At 35.9% G+C, this 15222-nt stretch overlaps 1 protein-coding gene across 2 annotated transcripts in view; it reads right to left on the reverse strand.

Moving 5' to 3' along the window:
- LOC145939264 (uncharacterized) overlaps positions 1-15222 on the reverse strand; it is a 62347-nt gene that overhangs the window by 12542 nt on the left and 34583 nt on the right. For both annotated transcript variants that reach the window (XM_083043568.1, XM_083043516.1), the window contains one exon: positions 2677-2911. In XM_083043568.1, coding sequence (XP_082899694.1) covers positions 2677-2911 — 235 coding nt within the window. The remainder of the gene's footprint in view (positions 1-2676; positions 2912-15222) is intronic.

The following is a 15222-nucleotide window of genomic DNA, read 5'->3' on the forward strand; positions in this document are numbered from 1 at the left end:
AAAAAAATGCACTGCAATTAAGCCGCGATCAAATCTCAAGCAATTAACGAGTTGCCTCGAGTGATACATATGTATAGTGATCGCAGTCATTTACATACTCAAGTATATCTCAAGTATATCAAGTATATCTATCACAGTTTATCTATCCGTATAAATAAATCCTTCAGAGAGAATTATGCAATGCATCATTATTACTATAAGTTAATCGGCTAATTAATAACGAGAAATAAAAAAAAATTGAATTTATGATAATTACCACCCAAATTAAAACATTACGATTATATCAAATACGACGAATATTTAAAAATTAAAAATTTATATATCTTTGTGTTCTTATGTTTCGATCTATAAAGTTTATTTTCATAGAGCTGAACATATAATATTACATTGCAAACCTGAAAAACATCGTAAATGCGACGGTGACGATAATAAAGACAGCCAAAGATATGATTTCTCAGAATATTCATAGCGTGGTAGCTCGTTAACGATTCAACGTGAATCGCGAAGTATACGATCGTGTCTAGAGAAGAAGAAGAAGAAGAAGAAGAGAAAGGGGTGGGATCTCACGTGTATGCCAATTTATGCATACTTGTGCGGACAACACCCACATGACTGCGTGAGCGTCCAGATGCATCGAAGAACTATCGATTGGTGCGACGAGGTTCTCGAACTTTGGATCTCTACGAGATGCGACATTGAAATTCTCTGTGAATCTTTTAATTAATAGCTGGACAATTTCTATCTATTTTCTCATTTTATTTTTCTAAAAAATATATAAACAAAGATCTATATATACAGTTTGATCTTATATATATAATTAAACGCCTATGAATTAATTTAAAAAAAATATATATATATAAATGTCCAGACTTTCTAAAAAATAGCTGTAGTTTTATAAATAGTATCTAACATATCCATCATCACCTCTTCCTCTTAATCTCCGATAATAGAAGATTTCTTCCCTTTTTCTTTTCTTTCTATCACTCTTTTTTCAAGAAGGACAATCTTGAAACAATATGGTTTTAGGACGCGGAGAGGACTTGATGTTTCATCATTTCTTTTTTATTTTACTGCTTTCGTCCTCTTTCTAGAATTAGCTCGGGTTCGCAATACGCGAGTGTCTGGAAAGCCGGCTATTTTTGATTCAGACGAGCTGTAGACGTCGTGGTATCCCGAGAGACATTGGCAAGTTAATTTAACCTTAACCCCTTCACACCCTTTAAATTTTCCGCGACGGCAATATCCCTTCGTCGTCTTCAAATTCTGTTTTTTTTTATTTTATAAAAAAAGGTCTTTCAAGTGCGAATAATCCGCCCACATTCTCCTGTCTAGACAGAATTGCAGTGACTTACATATATAGAGAAAGCGATATAGAAAGAGACTTATATAGACTTATATGGCAATAATAAATATGCATTTCTTCTCGATTATAAATATTTCAACGAACTTCGAATCTCAGTGAAAGTTTAATCAAATGACTCTCAATTGAGTTTTACAATATATATTTTCTTAATTAAATTTGTTTAATTAAAATTCTAGTAAAATAAAAATCATTAGAGAAAAAGATTAACGTTATGTAATATATTCGTCAAATTGCCAATTCAAAATAATTTTGTGATGCTATCTATAATATTTAAAAATTGAAAATATATAATACAAAACCATATGCAAACTACATAACTTTGGAATGTATATAAAGTGCATTATAGTTTCTCTCATATATAATTTAATTTTAGAGCATTTCGAGTATTGATAAGAAAACGAGAAGAGTCTTTGACATCATGTTAGGAACATGTTTAACGGTGGACATCCTTTCAACACTACTTTGCTATCCCATTTAACGGCATTTACATGTACGACAAGTGCGTTGCAGATATCCTGGCTACAAATGCATCGTTCTATGAATATACCGTTACTTTTAAACCGACTATTCCATCATTCTTTGAACGCGTCGGCCAAAACTCCGTTCTTTCTTATTTTATCAACAAGTCAGAACTTCGATGTTTTATGGTGTCGCACTTTCAAGATTCTTTTTTATGTGTCTGTAAACTTTCGCAACGATCGTTCGCGGCTTTTAAGACTTTAACACTTTAGTTTGGAGATCTTAACGCGCGAGATTGATAACGATAAAAAAATATAGTCTTGTGTTACTTGATAATTCAGTTACACAGAATGTTTGGGAAAAGGTAAGAATAAAGTTCCCGAGATAAATAAAAATACGATAATAATACAGATAATTTAAAAAAAATAGTGATAGAAACAAATTACATAAATTATCAAGTAAATTAAACAAATAATTGCGTGCGTGTATGTGCGATGAGAGATCATTATTTATCGCAAATTGCAAGAATTTATCATTAAATATTTTTGTAACTAAATTCCAAATTAAACTTTCAAAATTTTTATTTATACTCTTTAAATTTAATTTAGGAAAATCGCCTCTAATTTTTCACATATTAAATTAATTTCACATGTTAATTAACTCTTTGTCAAAGAACGATAAGTATTATATCCTTGCTATATTAATTTATTGCTCCACTGATTTAACGACAATTCCTATAAAATCGTTTGTAGGCACGACTTTTCTAATCATTAACTGCATAAATTGCTAAATGGAATCTCAACACTTTCTTTAATGTATATAGGAAATGTTCGTAATTTGTCGAGTTAACTGACCTGTCCATTAACAGCACGTTATCGCCGACTCTCCTGTGGCAGTAGCCCCACACCGGTATCGTGTTGAAGGTGATGTTAATGGTAGAATACTGAATAGGCTCGTTCGCCATGCTTCCGAAGCCCTTTCCGTTCACCTGCGTCACGAATTCGCCCTGGAATTCCGCAGGAAAGTAACAACCCACCATGAACTGGGGATTGTAATCTTGAACAGTCTCGCTCATAATTACGGTGCCATCTGAAATAAAAAGGACAAATCTCTCTATTAGTTCATTAAAGCTCATTGGCTATGTAAATTGCTAAATGTCGAATTTTGCGAGAAATTTTATTGGCATAATTAAGTGCTAAATTTTAGCTTTTATTTGTAAAATCCAATTTCGTTAAAACAAATAATTTAATAAAAATATAATAATTTTAAATAATTAATTTATGAAAAATAAATCTTAAGTATAATTTAAGTAATTTTGTCATTTCTAATCATACATAATATAAAGTATCATAAATTATGACTTTAGATATATTTTTTATTTTAAAATTATGTTATACAGATAATATCACACACACACACACACACACACACACACACACACACACACACACACACACACCACACACCACACACACACACACACACACACACACACACAATATAGCATTTAGGCAGATATATCATAATACTGAGATTGTGCAGAGAGTTATGGCATTCAGAATGGTATCTAAATTCATGCTCAGACACATGTTCTGCATTCAGCAGTCCATGAAAGGTCATTAACGTTACTACTAAGTGGTCCCGAGAGACAGGTGCGACGATGACAGGTGGAATTACCAGCGAACTCGCGACGAGTAATATTATGCTTTCTTCCTTCTTTCTACATTATACATATCTATAAGATATGACAATTATACTTGGCACGATTAATGTGTAAAAAAAGGATTATTGTAACGCATAATTTTTATTATTTCTTCAATAATAAATCTGAAAATGTTAGAAATATTTTTATTTACTTCCTTTTTAAAATGTTCCATTTAAAAATGTTTTACTCTCGATCAAAGCTGATTTTCATAAAAAATATAATAAAAAATATAATATAATTATGATAAAACATTTCAGGAAAATTTACTTTTCTTCAACTTAATTTCATTGATTTTAATTTATAAGAATCTACTTTGCAATGGAAATTCTATCTATCTGTGTCTGAAGAATGTTCGTGGGAGACTAGATTCTTTTTTATAGTGCATTGATCTGAAAACATGTACGTTGTAGTTGGAAGTCGAGCAAAAATCAATGCGGCTTTCCGGCGTTTTTTTTTTCGATCATGTTTCTCTCTTTCTCGTTACAATCAATATTCACGCAAAAAGCGTCGTCGTAAATTACTTCACGCATGAGTCGCGCCATAATAAAAGTCAAATCACGATCAAAGCTCTCGCAATCCGCGCGTCCATCGTAATTATTAACGAGGAACATTGTGCGTATATATTCATATATTTTTTATACTGCAAATATATCCCTCTTCGTCCAATGAGTCGTGCAACATTGTAATAGGTAGCGGTTCGAAACCTGGTCTCGCAAAAGGTCTGTAGCATACGCGGGATACATATGTATATGAATAAAAAACGTATCTTCTCAGTTATTATTGTCCTGCAAACTATAATTAGCTCTCTCGTGGGCTGAACGACACCGAGAGATATCTCCTGCTCGAAGAAATACATAAATCGCATAAAAGAAAGATCGCACTTGCAAAAACTGGAGCGTAATCATAGTGGCAGTGTTTGTCAGAACATGAAGTAGGTAAGGAAAATAGGAAGAGTCGTTGATTAAATGATTAAATGTTAGTTGATAAGTAGGCAGAATAAGTTCAACGATGCACAAGCAGATCGACATTTCTTACTTCTTATTCAGCTTCAAGTAGAGATATTATTTTTCAATAAAAGAATTTCGTAGAATTTCATAATTAAAAATACTTACATCAAGTTCTTAAATGATTAACATTAATTAGAAAAATAATCATATATATATATAATATACAGCATTATGTGCAAATCTTTTGATTCTAAATTATTGTTGCAGTAAAGTAAGAGAATCGAAGGCGGCATCCTTTAATTTTTTTTCCACGAGCGCGAAGATTCCGGATGTTATTAATTAACCGATAGATAATTAAAGTCGGCATAGCAGCACGAAAGCTTTGGCGCGATATGTATGCTGCACAGCGAAAGAAAATAAACGATGTAGAATGAATGAGAATAGGCGATCATTGACTTACGTCCATCTTATTAAGGGCCACAAACGCGACGGAAGTAGGATCAAGTTTTTCCCACAAACCTTCCCTAGTACCACTTACATGCAGCGTACCTTTGTACACACGTATCTTCCGACAATCTGTGCGAATAACGCGCTCTCACCGCAACGATCAAGCAGCGATTCAGCGTTCATCTCGATCCTTTCGCCGTTTTTGTCGTATTTTTGACGAAGGAAATTGCTGAAGTTAAATCTCATTACAAAAGAAAATAATTTCCCAATACTCCTAGATTTTTAATTTGTAAATTTGGCTACATATTGGATCAGTCTCGATCCTTTCGCCGTTTTTGTCGTATTTTTGACGAAGGAAATTGCTAAAGTTAAATCTCATTTACAAAAGAAAGTGATTTCCCAATATTCCTAGATTTTAAATTTATAAATGTGGCTACATATTGGATCAAATAAGTTATATTTTAAAGATCTTTTTCAAAATTAAAGAACTGGACCACCGAAAAATAGAGAGAGAGAGAGAGAGAGAGAGAGATGCAACATTAAAAAATTATATCACGATAAATTCGATAAATTAAACTTTTACTAAGGAATCACCTGCCATAAAATCTCTTCCATTCGTCGGAATTTCGCCGCGGATGCACGTCGCTATAGTGCAATACGTACTTGCGTACCTAACATTAATTTATCTCGAAGCGTAATTTCCGCTCTAATGGACGACCATCAATATGACAGAGAGGCGCGAGAAAATCGGCGCGGTGTAATCTCGATCGTATTCAATGTCTTCGCATGTTCGAGGGACGTAATCCCACAGGCGACGCGACCAAGTCTTGTGCAAGTATAGTTTCGTTCTTTAGGGATGCATTCCTCGCGCGCAACCGCCCATGGGTACCGGCCCGATGCGTCGCAATTACTCGGACGACTTTTTGGTTCCGGTACGAGGCGTTTCTCTCATTCTTTCTCACGTGCGTGTGCGTCCGCGCGCTCCATCTTATCGCACTCTTTCATCTGCATAAAGGACGATCAACTGCTCCTCTTACGTGACCTTCATTCCCTACTTTATCCTCTCGCAATCTCTCTCTTATTCCTTCTCCTCGCTCCTTTAAAACCCCCCGCCATCGGTCGAGCCTCTTTTACTTCTTCAGGATCAGGTGTTCGCTCCATAGCCATTTGTCGGGATTATCGATGGATAGTTGGTAATCGATATTCCACTGCTCTCTTTATGGCTCTTTAATTTTTATCTAAGAACCATCGCACATTATAATTAGAGTGTCATGCATCGCGCTGTCGTATCTTCTATACTTAAGACGCTCATGAAAGGCACAACTTCAACATGCTTGAAGGTGCTGAGAAAAAATTATTATGTGGATATCTGCATAATTACGGGTAATGAAAATCTAGTTTTTCATCATGACAGATGTGATATTGATAATTAATTAGATACTGCAGATAACTAACATTTGCTTCGGAAGATCGTTTAAGTTGCGAAGCAAGATTAAAATAATAGCTTCACAAAAAAATAACTTTTTCAACTTAAATATGAAATATGATTTAAAAACATACTTTGAGGAATTTGAGACTTTTATTTAGCAGATTATTAATTAAGATTCTTACTTTTTAAAAATTAAAATTTTTAATTTTAGATATTTCAAATAAATTAAATTAGCTTTGATTAGCTTTTACGTTTAAAATTCATCAAGATGCTTTCTAAGATGATATGGTGAAAGTTAAGTCTAGCAATTTTCATTGCAATAATGTGTTTAGAAAATATCTCAATTATATAAGATCGATTCGATTATGAAGTAGATAACTGCATTGTTATCTCTTTCTCTTATTTCTCTTTTCTCTCTCTCCTTCTTTTTCGTCCATTCATTTTTTTCCATTCGCGTGCCCTTCATCTCTCCGCCATGATTACTCGAGATTTCCTTTTCAACCTTTTCTTCGCCACTATGCATTCCTTCATTGGACGATTTAAGTTCCATCTCGTGAAGAGATACCAGGTGTTCGCGTACAGGAGGGTCCTTAATCCATACCTCCTGGTGAATTCTTAATGAATGCAACCGGCTCGATATGCCGAATGATCGCTCTGAAAATTAGAGGCTTGCGTGTAGAGAGAGTACGGGACGCAACCACGCATTATTTTAAGAAGGGGCTTGCCTCCGTTGTATCTCTACCTTTATATCAACGATTCTTGGATCAAAAGATGAAACGACACGACATTCTTTTAAAAATTAATTGTTTCTTTCCTATATATGAATAACCATAAATTCATTAACTATGAAGAAGAAATATATTGTGTGATCCCATTTATTATATCATTAATATAAAAAAATGATTAGTAATATAAATTTACAAAAGAGTTTGTAATAAATTATCACGAATATATAATTATGGGGAAAAAATCTGTATCGTATAAAATGCTGTTTGATGTACGTGTCGCAAACAATAAAATATGTTCATTCGAGAGAGTTAAAGATCAACGCGATTACGAGATTAAGGGATTATTGGCAAATCATCGATTACTTCTCCATATTGAGAAATCAGTCAATCGCGATCAAAATTGACTCAGCGCGAAGATGGACGCAGTGATTTCGCGATCATTCATCATAAATGGTAGGATAAATCGAAGATCTTAAACCGTGTAATGGAAATCGGCGAGGCCAAGACCGGGTCGGTTATAAAATATCAGCGATCGTTGAATTTCACCTTTTGCGCGCAGTCAGTGGTACCGTTTTCTCGGCGTTTAACTCGACAACTCCAAGCTCGATCCTATCCCGAGCTTCAAGATCTACGTCTCTCGGCTCAGCTCGACTCGGAGAGAGAAAGAAAAAGAGAGAAAGAGAAAGAGAGAGAGAGAGAGAGAACGGTCTTCAAATTATGGTCGTAATATCTGCCAGATGATCGCTGGCGCTTTCCATTAGATCGGGAGGTCAGACTTCAAAACCGTGCGAAAGGTGTGGCCCGGTATATCGAGTGCACCGCTGCGGCTAATACTGTTTAATAACGGCTCGAGAGACACGAGTTTGTATATGTGTGCATGTCAGGGCGCTATCACAATTTCACAATGATTTATCGTAGTCGGGGTCTATCATTTCAAAAGCGTGCACTGATCGAAATGCTCGGAGCAATAATACGCTAAGATGAGAGAAAGTAGTACAAAACAGGATTGAATTTACATAAAGATGTGTGATTATTAGTGCCTCAGATTTTTATAGGAATATTAAGAATAATATTAAGAGTTAAACTCTCAAATGCGATAAAACAAAACTTTTTCTAGATATAGATCTCATTAATTTAATTATATCTTTAGAAATTTTCTAGAGATAATTTTTTCTTCATGCTATATAATACTTTAGATTGTTACACATATGTGATACCATAGTATACACACTGTATTATTTTATCTATATATTCAAGATTAAAATAAAATAGTTTCTAGATTTACCCAAGACAGTGCATACTTTCATTGCATTATAAGAATGTATGATGAAAATAGCTACGCGTGCTATCGTGAAATATCATGTACTTTACTATATTATAGTATATAGCACAGCTTATACTTGCTTGTCAGAAAGAACTGAAATTATATGCTAAAACGATGGTCGGCGACCAGCCCCGCGGTCTACTCCCACGTCTCGCGTCATTATCTATGACCGAAAAAAAGGCACACACGGGCTGCGCTAAGCTAAACTCTCGGCGACAACTTCGATAAATCCCCGGCGCCGCCGGTTCCGCCGTATAATCGCGCCCCCGCCGGTTCCCGACCGTTCGAAGAGAACGAGGAAGACACGTTCTTCAGGGCCTGGTCGGCGCTCGCGCTAACTGGTGACTTCAAAGCCGTGCGAAAGGTGTGGCACGCGGTGCGGCACGGGGTCCTGGAGTTATGAGGCCTCTCCCTTCTCAGGAGAACCCGAGACCACCGAGTCTTCAGTCGTATATATAATGTACGGAGAAGAGCGCGCGATGAGCAGCGACAAGCGTACGAGCAAGAGAAGTCGAACTCCTTCATCTCCTTTCTCTCCTTTTCTCTTCGTCTTTTTCCTGTTTCAACTTCCCTGCAGCCCTACAGCCTCTTTCCACGTAACTGTCCCTGTTTGTCTAACCAACGACTGCTCGATCAGTTGTATTTCGAGAACGCGTGAGTCTCTTTCGTTGCTCAGGCTGAGACGCGAAATGCTCTAAGCAGAATTGCCATTTCTGGCTCGAAATTTCTGAGAAAGAACCTTCTATCTACGAACCGCAATTGGACCAAAATAAATTCTTTTTTTATTTTCTTCAATAAAATTACGTTATATATTTAGGAGTATAATAACAATTCTTGCTTGCAGGAAATGAGAGATGACATATAATGACAAGCATGGCCGCATTTTATGTCGTCAATATTTTTTTAGGGAGAAAGAACGATTTCCGACCCAACATTCTTATAGAGACTATAATCCTGTCCATAATCTTTATGCGTGACGTGCAGATCCTCGCTAAAAGACATATTTATCTTCGCGCCACGAAAATCACAATAGATTTAACAGTTTCTTCCTTCTATGGCATTTTTTGTTTGAGCTATGTTACATTTCATAAATCCATAAAAAAATATCTAACGATAGAATCACAAATACATATAAGATAAAATCTTTACTATTATGAATTATCAAGGGTTGCTCTCAAAGATGTGATTTTAACTCTCCTTTATCTTGCGATTGGCAATTGAAAATTTTCAACTGTCAACTTCTAATTTCCAATCTTCAACTCCTGTACAACTTGTATAATTGGCGAACATGTGTCAAAATAAATTCCAAATGAATTTTTGCAAAAACGTAATTACAAGACGCAAGTCATTCTGATTAAACGCTATTGAACGAGTATGACTTGTCATTTTTAATCAAACAGTCAAAATGGAAGATACAATGAAGCTTAATGAGAAATTTGCTTGAATAACATCGCGCTTATTTAGCAACGATGAATGAAAGGTGTACCTTCCTAGGTCACGCGATGCAAACGCGCGCGCGACAGGTTTTATTATGTCTAGCACGATTTCTTATCCCAGCGCGCGCAGGTTATCGCGGAAGGAAGAAGTCGAGCGGCTGCTTCGACGGTAAATCTCGCAACTGGATGACATCAGCGTCCTCGGTTATCTCGATTGTAAGAATGCCGAGTGCGAAAGCTACGAAGCATTGAGTCTCATGTTTGTTGGTCACCCGAGACTCGTCGAGTTATGCCGTAGATGCACGGGATAAGCGGCCTATGTACCGTGTAGCGAGATCACTACCGTGATTCGCGACCCGTTAATGGTGGACCCTGCACGCCTCGTTTACTTAAGAAAGTACGCGAATACAGTTACTAATCACCGGTTTGGCAACGACAGCGCGAATCTCTTATACGGAGGAGGTATTCCTGAGATTCCTGAGAACAGTTAATGAGCACCTAAGTGATGGCTAAGTCCATTATTTTCGCGTAAAGAGTTTCTGTGACAGAAGAGGAAGTGGATTATGTAATTTTTTTTCGAATTACTTTGACCGAATTTGTATCCAAGTCTTTCCGCGTCTTCTTTATATCCAGTAATTTTTTATATCCAGTAACCTTTATATCCTTTATATCCTTCTTTATAAAATTTGCATATCTCGATAATAAGAATTTTTGCAGATGTCACGTGAGATAAATCAAAATTAATAGAAGGAATTTAGCTGGAATAATTCGCGCATGCATATGCATACGTATAATTCAGGCACACTCTGTCGAAGTAATTCGTAGAGGAATACGATTACGGAGGCGTGTACAGAAAATGATATAAATAATCGGAGTCATCACGAAGAAAGGGGAGGGACCCCTCGCATTTGCATTTGTCATCTCGGCTTGTGGTTATCGTTAAGAAAGAATGCTAAAGAGATCTACCAGAGCCGGTCGGTCACTCTTGTATTAGTCACCTGAGCCTCTGACGAGTCCAGAGTATCGGAGCTCTGCACCGCATATAAAGAGTTATGTATATGTATACACGAAGAGATACAGGCTGTTTCGAAATCAATTCATATATATGGCAAAAAATACTTTTTCGATTTACATCGCATCGAATTAGATCATTTCGAAATTGATTTTCATAGCGTGAGAAAATAGATAATTCTATTTAACTTATATGACGATACGAATAATTTAAATACATATAATCATAATATAGATAAAAATTTTAATTTAAATTTAACATATCAAAGAGAAAGTTTAATTTTTTAAATAAAAAATTCTAAGATAAAGAGATGAAAATAAAAGGTAAAATTTTAAAAATAATTATTTCTTTTCCTGTTACATCTTTACTAAACGTTTGTTCTGTGAGCCGATAGTTTTGCAGCATCCTGTACAATTATATCGCGTGTTTGTAGCCGAACATATACAAAAGGATCTCAAGTGTTGGATGCCTATTTACAAGGAGAACCACCCGAGTAAACCGATACCGAGCTGATAGAGAGGAATTCGAACATAAACCGCATTACAAGCAAAAATAAATCGAAAGTAAGAGCGAGCGAGAAAGAAATCGATTGAGAGAAGCTCTTAATCGATCGCATACACAGACCTCTCATATCAAAATTCAATAAATTATGATAATAATAATAAACGTTCTAATAAATGTTAATATTTATATTTATATAAAGCTCATTTCTTTGAATATTTCTTTGAATATTGATATAATGAATTCTTCTGAAAATTATTCTTTCCCACGATTAACTTTGTAGTACACGATAGTTATATAATTCACATACAGATAATTTTCTTAAAAAATTATATAATAATATCCCTATTTATTTATGCAACTAAAGACATGTAGAGTTTAATTTCTCTCCTAAATCGTTGAAAATAGACATTTAATCTAAAAGGCATTAAAAGTGCATATTTGCAGTGTATTTACATCAAGAATTCCTGACTGCTGAGCTTGAGCCAACGTTTGAACTATAAATCTCGCCTCTTGCGCTCGCGTCAAAATGCATCCGCGTGACTTCGTTGTCATCATTGTCGCATCGTTCGCGTGACCAGTACGGCATGCGTAAATGCTGCTACCTTTTGCGATATATAAACGAGCCTTCGGATGCGATAATGGGTCCATGCGCATGGTTACTTGTGGTACTCATAAATTATTTCTTATTCATCGTCTCATCGATGAATGACAGATGGATGCACCGGACTCGCTCGTCTGTGCAATTGCAATTGCAATTCTATGAGAGGAGACACATACCTTTTCGCATTTCAATCGCGCATATCACGTGTTCGATTTCCTGCACAATCATGGACACATGATCACATTCTCTGCGATAATTAGAAATTCGATTTATGATTTTTTGGTGTCATAATTATTACTTTTTATTTTCAATGTTAAGCTTTTCTAATCCGTAAAATATTTGAATTTAATTTTAATTAAAGTAATTGCGGAAGTAATTATTTAGAAAACAATTGCAGGAGCAATTACTTTTATTAAAATTAAATTCAACTATTTTACGCATTAAAAACCAAAGAGAATTTAAGTATTTTAACATCGAAAATTTTTTACCAAATATACTAAGTTCCCAAGTGCGTGATTAAGGACCAGAGACTAGAACGTGGACCAGATTGCGAGAAACGTCGCGTGTAGTGGTAAACTGAGATAAATTACGGTGAGAATTCTCACGGGAGAGAGGTGCCCAGCCTCTTTCTCCAGACGTTTGCGAGCGCAAATGCGCAAACAGTATAACAAAGTCGTAACGGCGCTATTATCTGCTTAAAACCACAAGCGGGCACCAACACCTCCGTCACGCTATCTCGACGCCCTTACTTAAGGGAGCGCGGGACCGAGAGAGAGAGAGAGAGTCTACGCTATATGTATAATACGCTGAGATCGCGCGCGACGTGGTGGTAGATATTTGCTATCTGCGCTGGAAAAAGAGCGTTTCCGGCGGCGACGGTGCCTCGCCTTTCTCGTTCCGCGTCCTCTGTTTATCGAGCCATGGGAAACGTAACCTTCACGTATCTCGCTTTCCTTCCTCACGAAGGAAGGCGGGCGCGTCCTGAGTTTAAGGACCTCTGGTAGCCCGCTCGCCCATGAGAAAGAGAAAGAGAAAGGAAGAAAGTTTCGAAAAATAATTTTCTTATGCAAAAAATTAATTATAATTATCGCAAAAGTATTGTCTGAAAAATTATTACGGAAGAAAATTTGTATCTTCCCTCGTAAATATTATATAAGAATTGAAAAAGATTCTTCTCAATGTCGATCAGCTGTTTCAATCAGCTGTTTAGCTCCGAAAATTCTTCACCGTAAATTTAAAATTCGTAATCGTTTCGCAGTGGAATTCTGACGACGAAATTTCCTTTGGCACTTTATAATCTAATGTAAGACAATTTGTATTACGAAAGCTGACAACAATGTGAAAATTGCATGGCTAAAAGAAGCGCGATGTAGATAGGGAACGCGATTGCGAGCGCGTCGAGAGTTTAGAGGAGAGCCGCGGCGTTTTACAATACACGGGTTTCCGTGAAAGCGAGTTGTCGTCATCTTATCAAGTCATCAGATCGGAGAACCGCGGAGGTGAGCTCCAACTTGGTACTGTGGAAAATAGGCCGGTGCACGGCTTCGTCCGAGAGAAGGAATATACAAGATCTCCGTGAGACGTATTACGAGAGAGCAAGCTTCTTCAGCTTCTCTTCGATACTTGCGCCGTCCCTCAGTAATCTGCGCGTACGTGGTAGGCGGATGCGAGCTATTAGCGGAGTCCAGGATCTTGTTTCGCCGCGATCGTGCGTTTCTTTGTATGTTACCGTCTTGAGTTTTTTTACCTTCAACACACGCTGAACCGGGAGGTGTGCAATAAAATGTTGATAACGCGATTTCTGGAGAAGACTCGCGCGAGATTGTGTGCCGTTTAATTTCGCGTCGATTCGTCCCGGTCGGTCTTTTTCTTTAATCGACTTCCATTTCCTGTCATTCGTCGCGAATTCCGGAGCGGAAGGAGAGAAGATGCGAAGAACTCCGCGTATATATGATAGAACGATACTTCAGTTTCTCTCACTTGAATTTTAATTTATTTATGTTCGTGTGCGACACACACACCTTATTTCTTACGGCTTACGGCTTATCATGATGGTTTTAATGAATATGTAATTTGCAATACTCGCAAGAGAAATTTAAAAAATATATATACAAGAAACTGGTGTGTCGCATACAAATTAGCATTCGTAATTAATACAACTTGCTGCTCGATTTGCTCAGTATTTCTATTAGTACTTCTTCAGATTAAAAATCTGAAGAAATGATTAAATTTTTGTCTTGCGAATTCTTGTATAAATTTATTTATATACCACTCGTAAGGCGAGAAATTATTTTATAATCTACTAAAGTATAGTTGTTCTCATATAGATTAATAATCAAGCAAAATTAATCAACCTTCCGAAGAAAACGATTGTATATCTACTGGTGAAAAAGTTGTTTAATTTCCTTATATACAAATGTTCCTTTTTTTGCCGAGTCATTATATTAGGCTGATGCATGACGATTTGTTTCATCACCGTCGCGACGTGCGCAAAGGATCAAACGACTCTCGTTTCCGGTCGGCGAGAAACATTTCTTGCCGTAAAAAAAGGCAAGAGAGCATGCAATAGCATTTCATAATTATGTGATACCGTAAAATTAAGATTTACGATCGTGTAGCAATGCGCATATAATTTATAAATATTAAAGTAAGTCTGGCTAATATGTATATATGTATTGTATTGTATACATACACTGAAAAAAAAAATTTGTTAACTTGACTAAACCTTTCAACTAAATATTATTTTGTTAATTGAACATATATAAATATTTAAATTAAATATAACATATTAAATTTAACAAAACGTATATTTGACTCAAGTACTAATATATGTTCAATTAACAAAATAATAATTTAGTTAAAAGGTTTAGTCAAGTTAACAAATTTTTTTTTCAGTGTATATATGTGTGAATATGTATATATATGAATATGTATATATATATATATATATTATTTAATAATTAAAATATGAAATAGAATATAATTATTCTTGCAAACATTTTCTCATTCCTTTATCATTTTTCATTTAACTTTGTCGCTCTTTATTTGGTTCACACTTCAAATTAAGATGTACTTGATTTTAATAGATTATATCAGCACCGAAAAAAGCTTAATTAATGACGACTACTAGTATATAATTAGGGAAATCCGCGGGAGATCCGTATTACACGTTCTTGTTTATTGAGTAACTATTACGGGAAATTAACGGCAGCGAGGCATAGCGCGCGGCTCTACGCTTTCTGAAGACGGTCTACGAGGCGAAAACTA

This window comes from Prenolepis imparis, unplaced genomic scaffold (assembly GCF_030444845.1).
Source record: "Prenolepis imparis isolate NDT839.2.m4 unplaced genomic scaffold, iyPreImpa1.0 SCAF_1, whole genome shotgun sequence".
NCBI classification, from domain to species: domain Eukaryota; kingdom Metazoa; phylum Arthropoda; class Insecta; order Hymenoptera; family Formicidae; genus Prenolepis; species Prenolepis imparis.